At 50.1% G+C, this 14230-nt stretch overlaps 1 protein-coding gene across 2 annotated transcripts in view; it reads right to left on the bottom strand.

Annotated features, from left to right (window-relative positions):
* Positions 1 to 14230, bottom strand: part of echdc2 (enoyl CoA hydratase domain containing 2) — a 51025-nt gene that overhangs the window by 21041 nt on the left and 15754 nt on the right. For both annotated transcript variants that reach the window (XM_072510870.1, XM_072510869.1), the window contains exon 5: positions 5593 to 5685. In XM_072510870.1, coding sequence (XP_072366971.1) covers positions 5593 to 5685 — 93 coding nt within the window. The remainder of the gene's footprint in view (positions 1 to 5592; positions 5686 to 14230) is intronic.

The raw sequence follows: 14230 nt of genomic DNA, 5'->3' as shown, positions 1-14230 counted from the left end.
GGGTTGGCGATGCAGTTGGTAGGTTGGTTTAAGTTTGGGGGAGGAAGGAGGGTGTGGAATCTGGGGTGTGCCCGGTTTAGTGAGGGAATGGAGGTTTGGGCGGGGTCCGAGCTGGGTGATGATGGCGGGTCTTAGTAGAGGGGGGAGGCAGATGTCCCCTGTGAGGATTGGAACATGGAATGCACGTGGGTTAAATGGTCCAATTAAACGGTCCCGGGTGTTTGAGCAGCTAAAGGGTTTGAAGGTGGAGGTGATTTTCCTGCAGGAGACATGCGGGTGAAAGATCAGATGTGGCTCTGGAAAGGTTGGGTGAGGCAAACATTGTATGTAGGGTTTGATTCAAAGCCTGGGGAGGTTGCAATTTTGTTTAGCAAGAAGACGGTGTTTGTGGTGGCCATGGGAGGTGTGGGACCCCGGGGAGGGGGGGGGGGGGAGCAGATTTGTGATAGTGAGCAGGGTATTAGCGGGGGCACCAGTGGTGCTGGTGAATGCCCAACTGGAACGATGTGGACTTTATGAAGAAGTTACTAGGGTCTATCCTGGATTTGGATTCTCACCAATTGATCATGGGCAGGGACTTTAATTGTGTACAGGAGCCTAGGCTGGATAGATAAAGTCCTAAATCAATGGCCAGGTCGGGATGGCGCGGGAGTTGGTGGTGACCAGATGGGGATGGAGGACCCTTGGAAATGTAGGTACCCGGGGGAGAGGGAATATTCTTTCTTCTCCCATGTCCACTAGGTATACTCTTGTATCGATTTTTTTGTTGTAGCTAAGGCGATTTTGATGGTGGCTGTGGTGGCAGAATAATGATCTCTGACTACGCTCCACACGATGTTAGGTTTAGGTCGAGGCAGATACAGAGACCGGGATGGAGGTTGGATTTGGTGCTTTTGGCAGATAAGGAGGCACTGGCGGTTAAGAACGAGGTTGTTCTCAATCAAAACGGGAAGGTCTGCAGTCATGTTCTGGGAAGCATTAAAGGCGCTGGTTCGGGACAAAATTATTTTGTTTAAGGCCCACAGAGATAGGGTTGAGAGGGAGGAGAGGCTGGAAGGTATTGTAGTTGTGGACCGGAGTTACTTAGTGGCCCGACTAGGGAGTTGCTTGCGGAAAGGAAGAAGCTACAGGGGCAGTTTGATCTGCTGACAAGAAGGAAGGCAGTGCGTCAGCCACACCGGTTACGGGGGCTGCAGTGTGAGTTCAGGGAGAAGGTGAGTCACCTGCTTGCCAATCAGCTGCGAGGGCAGGCAACGGTAACGCAGATTGTGCAGGTGAGGGCGGCGGTGGTGGGGAAGGGGTGCCAAAGTGTTTGAGGCCTTTTATCAGGGGCTGTATAGGACCAATCCGGGGGAGGGGGGGGGGGGTAGATATGGGCTTTTGGATGGGTTGGTGTTTATGGAGGTGTAGGCGGGAAAGCGGCAGATATCGGAGGAGCCGCTGGGATTGCAGAGGGTAATGGAGTGTGTTGGTTTATAAACAGTTCTTGGCTGAGTTGGTCCCCCACCTTTTGAGTATGTTTAATGGGGCAGTGGAGAGAGGGGAGCTCCTGGAAACACTGGCGCAAGCGTATATTTTGCTGATTCCAAAAAAAGGACAAGGACCCAATGGAGTGTGGGTCTTGTAGGCCCATTTTGCTGTTGAACACGAACATGAAAGGCTTGGCTAACTTGTTGGTGAGGTGGTTGGAGGGGTGTGCGTGCCGGATGTGGGGCTGGATTCTCCGCCGGCGGGATGCTCCGTTTTGCCGGCAGCCCGGGGGTTTCCCATCGGCGTGGGGCTGCCCCACATTGGGAAACCCTATTGACCGGCCGGCCTAACGGAGCATCCCGCCGGCGGGGTAAAACGACGGGAAATGTGGCGCGGCGGGGCAGAGAATCAAGCCCGTGGTCTCAGAGGATCAGACGGGGTTCGTGACAGGGCAGCAGCTCTCTAGTAACATTAAATGTGGTTGGGTCCCTTTTGGGGAATGAGTAAAGAGTGCCTGGGGTGATTGTACCTATGGACCAGGAGAAGAAGACCGGGTGGAGTGGCAATACTTGCTTGAGGTCCTTGGGAGGTTTGGGCCGAAGTTCGTGGCCTGGGTACGGCTATCGTGCGTGTCCCTACGGCTAGTGTAAGAACAAATGAGAAAAATTCAGAGTACTTTGGGTTGTATAGGGGGACAAGGCAGGGTGCCCCTTGTCACCATTGTTGTTTGTGTTGCTGATTGAGCCCTTGGCGATTGCGCTCCGTGCTTTTAATGAATAGCAGGGCTTGGGGGGGGGGGGGGGGGGGGGTTGTTGGGGGTAGAAAGCGGTCTTAAATGCTGTTGATTTATTGTTGTATGTGGCACATTCACTGGAAAGTATGGAGAGAATTTGGACTTATTGGGGAAATTTGGGGCCTTTTCCAGGTATAAATTGAATGTCGGGAAAAGTGAGATCATTCCGGTGAACGCTCTGAGGCTGTGTGCGAATATGGGGGCCCTGCCGGTTAATGGGGCTAGGGTTAGATTTCGGAATCTAGAGATTCAGGTGGTGCATGACTGGGCTACTTGTGCATAAATGAAACTTGACAGGTCTGATGGAGGTGGTTGCAGGGGATTTCAAAAGCTGGAACCCCCTGCATTTAACATTGACGGGGATGGTACAGGTGGTAAAGATGAATGTGTTGTCCAGGTTCTTGTTTATTTTTCAATCCTTCCCAATTTTCCCTACCCAAGGCCTTTTTCTGAAGGGTGGACAAACTGATCTCGGGCGGATTAGGATTATTTATGGGTGGCTGGGAGAGAAGGGGTCAGCCCTAATGAAAGGGATCAAGCGGAAGTGGGAGAAAGAGTTGGGGATCGAGATGGGGTGGGGAATCTGGAGTGAGAATAATGCATCAAATCAACTCAACCTCCTCCTGTACGAGGATGAGCCTTATACAGTGTAAAGTGGTACATAGAAGATGTGTGCAAGCGGCGTGGGAGGGAGCCGGCAAACCATGTTCATATTTTTGGGGTAGCTTTCGGGAGGCAGCGTCCGAGAGTCTGTCGGAGAGTGTGAGGGTCAGGATGACATCAGAGCTTATGGTTGTGATTTTTGGGGTGTTGGAGGCTGATGGATCTCGGTGTCTATTCGGAACCCTGGATATCCGTTATCCCTTCTCAGTTCCCAAATAACAGAGGTCAAGTATGTGCTTTTTGGTAAAGTCCACTTGTACTTTATTTGTCAGCTATGCCACTGATAAACTTATTTTCAATACAAAATTTAGAAGGTTTCCAACTAGCCCTGCAGCAAGCTAGTCAGATTGATTGTCTTTAGCGAATACAGTAGTTGAGTTTTCATTCAACTACAGATCGTAGTAATTCTTCAAATCATAATACACAGGATAAAATAACTAAGTAATTTAAACAAAAGAAAGATGGTGATTAGCAAAAGCAAGCAGCCAAAGGAAATAGGTTTCAGAAATATAGATGGGGTGATCTCAGGATGAGTTTTTCCCGGTAAGTGATTCTTAAGGAGGTTATTATCTTACGGTCTAGCCTTCTTTTTACTTCTGATTGGCTTTAACTAATTTATAATTTATTCAATTTGGCCAAAAGGTCTGTCCATCAATTTAAGAGATATATGTATTTAAATGTATTGGTGCAAATTTTCCATTCCATCGCCTGCCAATTTTCCAAATTATCCACACTTGCATCTAACATTAATTAGAGAAAAACAGTTTTCGTTAAGACATTATCACCCTAGACCAGCTGTTTCCATAGAAACAGGACTACCCGTACAACAGCACAAGTTCTTAAAATACAATGGGACCTTTTAGCTAGTTGACGAGACTGACCTTGCAGCCTCAATCAACTTGCAAATGTGAAACTTAAGTTTAAGACAGAAAGTAAAGTGTATGATCTGGATTAACCCTTAATGGATTCCCAGCTATTGTTGCTTAATATGATTATAGTTAATTATTCTTAATGAGTTCTCGTTTAACCCTTTTACCTCTATCATATTCCCTTACTCTCATGGTTATAGCTGACTAGAAAAGTCCATTTCTATCAGAGGCGCCAAGGTTGCAGGAAGGGAAGGGGCTGATGTCATGGCCTTCGCCTCTCTGATTGCCCAGCGATGGTTACTATTGAACTGCAGGTCAGCAGTGGCACCGGGGGCCACGGCTTGGTTGGGGGACTTATATGAATTCTTTAGGCTGGAGAAGATAAAGTTTACCCTAAGGGGGTTGGAGGAGGGGTTTTCCGTGCATTAGAGGCTGTTTCTGTCTATCTTTGAGGAATTATCCATGGGGGGGGGGGGGGGGGGAAGAGAACGGGGGGAGTTGGGGATTAAAAGGGGGAAATATTTAACAAACTGGATGTACTTTGTTTATTTTGTGCTATGTTGACGTGTTTGAGGGTGTTTGGAATAATTATATATATATATATATTTTTTTAAGTTAGCCATTTCATGCCGCTACTCTGCAGTGGCAAGACAAGTGTTATTCGCAACTAACAGGATCCTGCCATCAAGTCAAAAAGACATTCTGCCTATCACACAAACGAGTAATGTGGTACAGTACCAGTGTGACGCTCGGTACGTAGGCCTTATAGACCAAAAGCTGGTGGATTGTAGCAAGCCACATGTCTCATTGGCCGTTCGCAGCAGGCAAGGTACTGACCATACCCAATTAGCTGATGCTTGCAAAAGTCAAAACACAGTATCCCGCATTAGCCGTGATTCCGCAATTGGACAACATTTGATAAACAATCCTGAGTGTGCTAAGAATTACACTGACAATCAGTTTAAGATTATCAGTCGGACTCACAGTGTGGCATGCTTATGCCTACTGAAAACTACAAATATTAATACAGAGTCCAGAGTCCAGTCCTTTGCAGACAGAAAAAACATGTACACATATTGTGTCTGTTTCAACTGAATACAATAGGCGACAACCATTCTCTGGTTCATTCACCAGCGCAATACCTTGACCAATCAGAGTCAACTGCCTAGTTTGAAGTTTCTATGGCAATGCCTCTACCAATCAGAGCCCACTCTCTTACCATGAAGTATAAATTGTTGTTCCCTTTATATTGGATGTGCTTGTGAATGTTCTGATGAGTGCAAAACAAAAAGCTTCCATATGTGTCCTTTTTCAACGATGCTCAAGTTATTATTGTACAGATCATTTTTAAGTTTACAGCAATTTTCAATTAGTTGTGCAGATACTTGTTTCACATATCCTGTAATGCATTTGTTCAAAAATCTTTATAGTTAATGAATGAACACTACGATCCAGCTAGCTCTATTTTATCCGCATGCTATGTGAAATCATACAGCCATAGGAACACCGTTAAAGATGATCATTTTCAACCTTTGCCTCATTTTCAGTGAGAAAGCTGGAACAAGAGGATTAGAGATAATCCTGGGAAAGGTCTTTGAGAACTTACATTACTTATAACCCAGATAGGTTATAGCATTGAAGTAATGGCACAAACCCACCAGTCATCCCACCAAATCTCAATTTTTGAAGAGCAGCTTTTAAATTATTCTTAACTATATGTGAAGCTCTACATTTCTACTTGCGAGACCTCCGTATGGTAAGTTATATAGGCAGATGTGACATAAAATTTGACCCTACCTGCAACACGAAGATCACATGCCAATGCTAGCTCCAGACCACCACCAAGAGCATACCCATCTATTGCAGCAATGGTAGGCATTGGCAGTAATTCTTTAAAAGAAGAAATAACACCATTTAAGTCTCGAAAAACGTTATTAAAATTTATGCAATATCAAAGACGCAATCTGAATAACAAAGTGATCAGAGCTAGCCCTTGCAATTACAGTTTCTAGCAATCACATTGGCTAAGAATCACCTGCCCATCTATTGCGTCACTAATGCAGCTTGAAGACTATAGCTAATCACATGACCATAATGATTAATCCATTTTTGATTGACAAGCCTCTGGACTCATGCTAATAAAGCTCAGTTGGACGCTAGATTTTAGAAGCTCTGTTTAGCTAGTAATGGTCCATATTTATAAGGGTTTTGGTCCTGGTGATTGTTCATATGGGAAAAAGGTGAGGACAAACCTCAATTACATTGGTCTGCGTATCTCTTTCATTAAATCTCAAGTGATCAGGTACCCCAGAATGGGAGTACAGAGTGGAGATAATGAGAAATGAGTGCAATGAGGAATGATTGCTAACTTCGGTAGCTGGCGAGTGTTCAAAGGCATTAATTAGTTAAGCAGATAAATAATTGATTGGATACTCAGGAAGTTAAGGATGGTGTTACAGCCAGGGTGACGACAGAACTAAAATCCTTGTACCCTTTCCCTTACTGTCTGTATTCAGTATATTTTTTGAAAAGGAAGGCATGTTTCTTAGCTTCCAGAGTGTGTGCTGTCAATTTAAAGGACATGATGTGGAGATGCCGGCGTTGGACTGGGGTGGGCACAGTAAGAAGTCTTACAACACCAGGTTAAAGTCCAACAGGTTTGTTTCGATGTCGCTAGCTTTCGGAGCGCTGCTCCTTCCTCAGGTGAATGAAGAGGTATGTGCAATGTAATTTAAAGGACAACAGCAAGCTTTTGTGGGCTCAAATAAAGGAGGATTATTTATTAATGCATTCATCTTAAAAGTCTAAATTCTACATCGCTCATACACACACGTGAGAAAGATACAGTTCATAAGATTAGCAAACTTTTAAACGTTTTTTAAACTAAAGAATAGCTCACAATTCAGGGGCGAAATTCTCCTACCCGCCCCGCCACATTTCTGCCCCGACCGGCCGGCGGGAGTCTCCGTAACACCGGCCGGTCAATGGGGTTTCCCATTGTGGGGCAGCCCCACGCCGTCGGGAAACCCCCGGGCGCCGGCAAAACGGAGACTCCCGCCGGCGGAGAGTGACGCCCCAGGTGTTTGGCTCATCATAGAAAAAGCACGTTGAAGCAATGCTTTCACTCCTAATGGGTAATTTAGGTGGGTTCAATAGTTGGAGTCGTATATCAGGGTTATTACAGGATTTCCTCAAAGGAGATGGATAATGTTAGTCACTTGTAGTTTTTCTTGTCTGGAGGTCAGGTTTCTTTACAGATGGGATTGAAATAGGGAATCAGGCTGGGAGACTTTTATTTGTAGCCAGGTTTTTTAAAAAAGCACAGGTTCTACAGCTGGTATTGTGCAGTGGGTGTCCTTTGCAGACTGACCAGATTCTCTCTGGTTCTTGGGATAATTGATTTGTTATCTACAACTGGTTTTGGTCACATGGTGACAAATCTCATTGCCTTCCATTGTCAACATAATGGAGTGGAGCCAGGATGATTGACAATGGGGAAATGATTGGTAACCTATCAACACGCCAGCTATGATTAGCTCACTGAAAGATCTTGGGCGGAATTCTCCCCCACACGCCGGGCGGGAGAATCGCTGGGGCGCCGCGTGAGTCCTGCCACGCCGCCCCGACACCCGCACGCGATTCTCCCACCCACCCCCAACCAGCGGCGTGGGAATCACGCCTGGCCGCTCGGAGAATCGCAGATCGCCGTTTGCAAAAGGGTCCGACCCCAACACGACAGGTTCCCGCCGGCGCCGTCCACACCTGGTCGCTGCCAGCGGGAACTGTGCAGGAATGCTAGGGAGGCGGCCTGTGGTGGGGGGGGGGGGGGGGTCGGGCGGGGGGAAAGAGGGGGGTTCCTGCACCGGGGGAGGCATCCGATAGGGTCTGGCCCGCGATCGGTGCCCACCGATCGGCGGGCCGGCCTCTCTAAAGCAGGACCTCCTTTCCTCCGCCGCCCCGCAAGATCCTTCCGCCATCTTCTTGCGGGGCAGCCTCGGGGAGGACGGCAGCTGCACATGCGTGGGTGATGTCATTTACGTGACGCCGGCCGCATCATTGATGCAGCGCCGCTCTTTACGCGCCGCCAAGGCCCAGCGCGCGTAAAATACCCGACGCCGCTCCTAGCCCCCCCGGGGAGGGAGAATAGGGGGCCCAGCGGGATTCTCCCGTACCCGGCAGGGCGGGGGTCCCGGCGGGATGGAGTGGCGTGAAGCACTCCGGCGTCGGGCCGCCCCAAAGTTGCGGAGGATTCCGCACCTTTAGGGGCTAGGGCGCCCTGGAGTGGTTGGCACCCCCCCCCCAGCTGAAGGGACTCCACCGGCCGGCGCGTGTCCGCGCATGCGTGGGAGCGTCACCGGCTGCTGGCGCCATCCGCGCGCATGCGCAGGGGGGTTCACCTATGCGTCGGCCATGGCAGAGGCTGATGGTCGGCGCATAGGAAAAGAGTGCCATCACGGCAGAGGCCCGCCGTGGATCGGTGGGCCCCGATCGTGGGCCAGCCCACCGTGGGGGCACCCCTGGGGGCCTGATCGCCCCGCACCCCACCCAGGACCCCGGAGCCCCCCCGCGCCGCCAGGTCCCGCTGGTAAGGGACCTGGTTCAATTTACGCCGGCGAGACTGTCATAGAAGCAGCGGGACTTTGGCCCATCGCGGGCCGGAGAATCGCCGTGGGGGGTGGGGGGTGGGGGAGGGGTGCACGGTGCGATTCCCGCCCCCCGCCGAATCTCTGGTGCTGGAGAATTCGGCGGCCGGCGGGGGCAGGTTTCACGCCGCCCCTTTGCGATTCTCCGACCCGGCGGGAGGGGTCGGAGAATCCCGTCCTTTATTTGATATTCCATTCTCAAGGCTCCGACATATCTGGAAGTCATTGTTTGTTAGATATCTTCCACTGAGCTGGTAAGAATGATCTCTTTGCACCCTAGAAATTCATTTGAATTTGAGAACTTTCAGAGACATTTTTGAATGCCGGTTAATTCTTTGTTCAGAAATTGCAAGAGTCACCTGATCTCTGGCAGCATGTTTGGTGTTCATTTGTAAAAGAAAGGCAATTCCAGAAATTATATATATATATTTTTTTAAATAATTTTTATTAAAGGTTTTCATAAAATATCAATAACAAAATGAGAAAGATAAAAGAACCCAACAGGGTTAAGTGCAAAACACAATCTAAAAAAGCAATCCCCCCAAACCCCCCCCCCCGGTACATAAATAATAAATTAACATTAACACCCCGACTTAACACAACAGGTGTATACACCCCCTCAGACCCTCCAGTGTAAATAACATAAACAAAAATATAGTAAACCCCCCCCCCCCCCCCCCCCCGAGCTGCTGCTGCCATTGACCAATGTTTATCGTTCTGCCAGAAAGTCTAAGAACGGTTGCCACCGCCTAAAGAACCCTCGTACCGACCCTCTCAAGGCGAATTTCACCCTCTCCAATTTAATGAACCCTGCCATATCGCTGATCCAGGATTCCACCATGGGGGCCTCGCACCTTTCCACTGAAGGAGAATCCTTCGCCGGGCTACCAGGGACGCAAAGGCCAGAATTCCGGCCTCTTTCGCCTCCTGCACTCCCGGCTCCTCTGCCACCCCAAATATTGCGAGCCCAAAGCCCGGTCTGACCCTGGATCCTACCACCCTCGGCACCGTCCTCGCTACGCCCTTCCAAAATTCCTCCAGTGCTGGGCATGCCCAGAACATATGGGTGTGATTTGCTGGGCTCCCTGAGCACCTAACACACCTGTCCTCACCCCCAAAGAACCAGCTCATCCTTGTCCTGGTCATGTGTGCCCTGTGCAGCACCTTAAACTGTACGAGGCTGAGCCTCGCGCACCAAGAGGAAGAATTCACCCTCCCTAGGGCATCTGCCCACGTCCCCTCTTCGATCTCCTCTCCCAACTCCTCCTCCCACTTACCTTTCAGCTCCACCACCGAGGCCTCCTCCTCCTCCTGCATCACCTGGTAAGTTTCCGAGATCTTCCCCACTCCCAACCACCCCCCCGAGAGCACCCTGTCCTGTACAGTGTGTGGCAGTAGCCACGGGAATTCCACCACCTGCCGTCTGGCAAACGCCCTTACCTGTAAGTACCTGAAGATGTTCCCCGGGGGGAGCCCGTACTTCTCCTCCAGCTCACCCAAGCTCGCGAACTTCCCGTCCACAAACAGGTCCCCCAACTTTCGTATCCCTGCCCTGTGCCACCCCGAAAACCCTCCACCTGTTCTTCCTGGGGCGAACCGGTAGTTCCCCCGTAATGGGGTCCACGCCGAGGCCCCAACTTCCCCCCATGCCGCCTCCACTGCCCTCAAATTTTGAGGGCCGCCACCACCACCAGGCTCGTGGTATACCTCCTTGGAGGGAGCGGCAGCGGCGCCGATGCCAGCGCCCCAGATTCGTACCCACACAGGACGCCATCTCCAGCCTCTTCCATGCAGCCCCCACCCCCTCCATCACCCACTTGCGCACCATCGTCGCATTGGCGGCCCAGTAGTACCCACAGAGGTTGGGCAGCGCCAGCCCCCCCCCCTATCTCTACTCCACTCCAGGAACACCCTTCTCACCCTCGGAGTCCCTCGCGCCCACACAAACCCCATTATACCCCTGTTAACCCGCCTGAAAAAAGTCTTCGGGATAAACAGGGGGAGGCACTGGAACAGGAACAAAAACCTTGGGAGCACCGTCATTTTGATTGACTGCACCCTACCCGCCAAGGACAGCGGCAACGCGTCCCACCTCTTGAACTCCTCCTCCATTTGCTCCACCAGCCTTGTAAAGTTAAGCCTATGCAGGGCCCCCCAGCTCCTGGCCACCTGGACCCCCAAATATCTGAAGCTCCTCTCCGCCCTTTTTAGTGGGAGCTCACCAATCCCCCTCTCCTGGTCCCCTATCTGAACTACGAACAGCTCGCTCTTCCCCATATTGAGCTTGTACCCCGAAAAGTCCCGGAATTCCCTAAGGATCCTCATTACCTCTGGCATTCCTCCCACCTGGTCCGCCACATACAGCAGCAGGTCATCCGCATAAAGCGACACCCTGTGCTCCTCCCCACCCCGCACCAACCCCCTCCAGTTCCTCGACTCTCTCAGTGCCATAGCCAGGGGTTCAATCGCCAGTGCAAAGAGCAGGGGGGACAGGGGACACCCTTGTCTCGTCCCTCGGTGCAACCGAAGGTACTCGGACCTCCTCCTATTTGTGGCCACACTCGCCATCGGGACCTCATACAACAGCCTAACCCACCTGACAAATCCCTCCCCAAACCCGAACCTCTTCAGCACCTCCCACAGGTACCCCCACTCTACCCTATCAAAGGCTTTCTCAGCGTCCATCACCACCACTATCTCCGCCTCCCCCTCCCTCGCCGGCATCATGATAACGTTCAAAAGCCTCCGCACATTCGCGTTCAACTGTCTCCCCTTCACAAACCCCGTCTGGTCTTCATGGATGATCTGCGGCACACAATCCTCAATCTTCGTGGCTAAGACCTTCGCCAGCACCTTGGCATCTACATTTAGCAAGGAAATCTGTCTGTAAGACCCACATTGCAGGGGATCCTTGTCCCGCTTCAGGATCAAGGAGGTCATTGCCCCGGACATCGTCGGGGTAAAGCCACCCCCCTCCCTTGCCTCATTAAAGGTCCTAACTAACAGCAGGCCCAACAGGTCCACATATTTTTTATAGAACTCGACCGGGAAACCATCCGGCCCCGGTGCCTTCCCCGCCTGCATGCTTCCTATCCCTTTGATCAGCTCCTGCAGCCCAATCGGGGCCCCAAATCCTGCCACCAGTCCCTCTTCCACCTTTGGAAACCTCAGTTGGTCTAGAAAACGGCCCATCCCTCCCTCCTCCCATGGGGGCTCGGATCGGTACAATTCCTCGTAGAAGTCCCTGAAGACCCCATTGATGCCAACCCCACTCCGCACCACGCTCCCTCCCCTGTCCTTAACTCCCCTGATCTCTCTAGCTGCGTCCCACTTCCGAAGCTGATGTGCCAGCATCCGGCTTGCCTTTTCCCCATACTCGTAGACCGCCCCCTGGGCCTCCCTAGAGAAATGATATATTAATATGCTTTTACTGGCCATGACAGTTGTATTTGATTAACAGAAGAGGCTGATAAAATTGCAAAGAATATTAGCAAGTCTGAGGATTGGGAGTGTTTTAGAAACCAGCAAAGGACCATCAAACAGTTGATTTAAAAAAAAAGGGGGGGAAATTGAATACGTGCCAAGAATATAAAAGAAGATTGTAAGAGTTTTTACAAGTACATAAAAAAAGAATAGAGTAAATGTTGGTTCCTCAGATGCAGAGGCATGAGAAAATGCCACGGGGAAATTAGGAAATTGTAGAGACATTGAACAAATATTGTGGCTGTGATCTACTGGCGGCGTCCTGCTGGAACTGGGGCGCAACGCGGCCGTCAGATCCTGGGAGAGGCCTCCCCCGGGATTCCCGATGGCCGTTACGCCTCGTGAGATCTGGTTAGATCTCGCGAGATGTTACGATCTGGGTCCCGCCCATTTGGAAGTTTACGAACCCACCTAGCCGTGCTCACATTGGATCTAACGGCCACCCAGCATCTACCGGTCTCGCTGAGGAGAACCCAGCCAGGCGCTGTTCAGTACTGGTCCCTACAAACGGGGACCGGGCGGAACGGTACCTGGGGGTCACCCAGGCGATTGGAGGTCCCCGGGTGGTTGACCTCTGGGCAGGGTAGCAGCTGGACACTGCTGGTGCTACCTGGACATTTTGGCACTGCCAGCCTGGCAGGGCCACATGGGCACACTGGCAGTGCCACCCAGGCTGCTGGCAGGGGCACTGCCAGTGTTCCAAACTGGCATTTTGCCCACGACAGGATTGGGCCTGGGGGGGTGTCCTGGCTGTGTGAGGTGGGGTACGGGGGGCTCGATTACCCTCTTATAGATGAGTTGGGGTTTTGGAGAGATCCAGGGGTTGCACTGGGGTTGAGATCAGGGCGCCATTTAAAAATGGCATCCTGTTCTCTTCCTGCACGTCGGAGCTCCTCAGTGCAGGAAATGGAGCTGCGTGCAGCCTTTGAGGGGGTGGGGTGTTCCTCGCTGGAGCACTAAAATAAAAGTGCTGTCAGTAGCGCCCAGCTAGGGACGCTAATTCCGCCCAGAATGGTCTCTTTTTTTAAATTTAGATCGTGCCATGTGTCTCTATCTTCACAGCAAACGACACAAGTTACCTACAGGAGAGTAACCTCGGTGCTAAAAGGAGCGAGGAAATTAATATCAGCCAAGTATTGGAGAAGCTTAGGTGACTAAAATTCAACGACTACCCTAGGTCCTAGAGATAGCTGCAGAGATAGTGGCTGCTCTTGCTGTGATGTTCCAAAATTCTCTAGATAATGGAAAAGCAGATTGGAGGTGAAGATAGGGAGAAAAGCTTCACCCAGAGTTGAGAATCTTTGGAATGCTCTACCCCAGAGTTGTGAATGCACCGTCATGGAATATATTTGAGGCTGAGTTAGACAGAATTGAATCCCAAGATCAGCCATGATCATATTGAATGGCAGATTTGACAGGCCACATGGTCTTTTCCTGCTCCTATTTCTTAAGTTCTTGCCACTTTCCCAATAATCAGATGGCAAATAATAAACAGTGCCAACAGTTTCAAAAAGATTTTTCACCTCAAAAGGAAATCTTGTTTTAAAGTGTGTTGTCAAGTGGCAAAAATAATATCTAAAATGTTACAGGATTATTTCAACAGTTTCTTTTCATTTATTATACATAATAGATATACATTTCCTGGCCCACCATCTGCCCCAATGTTGGATATGTACTTTGTAGCTCAAGCTGTGGAAGCTGACTGCACCTCTGTCAGAGCTTGTGCTAGGTATCAGAACTAGAAATAGAGGACTGGGCCTCAAAGCCTTAGAGTAAACTAGAGAATAAATATCTGGTCATTCAAAAATAAAGGCCAAGACACTTTGGGCTGGTCTTCAACTTGCTACTGGTTCGCTTCGATTCTCCAGCCTCCTTCTGTGCCATGAGTTACTCTTTGACTCTGACCCTAACCCAAGGAAGGTGCGGGTGCAGTCCTCCACCAGAAAGGGGACGGATGGACACACGCACACAGGAAATTGAGGCAGAAAAGCTAGGAATTCTGCCTATCTGCCTTGTTTGTGTGAGTATGCTCAGTCCATGTTAGTTATGGGCATAGGTTCTGGTCCACCCGCAGGAGAAGCATTACAAGTTCCAAGTTGGAATAAAGTGGGCAAAGACCTGATAAGATTATTTTTCACAGCCCATTTCCTGCCAATTCCACAAGGCTCCAAAGATAAATTGGCCCATGTAATGCAAACAATCGAATAGTGCAAGAACTAAGCCATCTTGAAAACACAGTTATATGGGATGAATTTCAGGTTGCACCTTAAAGCACTACACAACACAAGAGAGATAGCAACAGATGATAT

The sequence above is a fragment of the Scyliorhinus torazame genome, chromosome 7 (assembly GCF_047496885.1).
Source record: "Scyliorhinus torazame isolate Kashiwa2021f chromosome 7, sScyTor2.1, whole genome shotgun sequence".
Lineage (NCBI taxonomy): Eukaryota > Metazoa > Chordata > Chondrichthyes > Carcharhiniformes > Scyliorhinidae > Scyliorhinus > Scyliorhinus torazame.
This window is presented reverse-complemented; position numbering and strand designations above follow the sequence as displayed.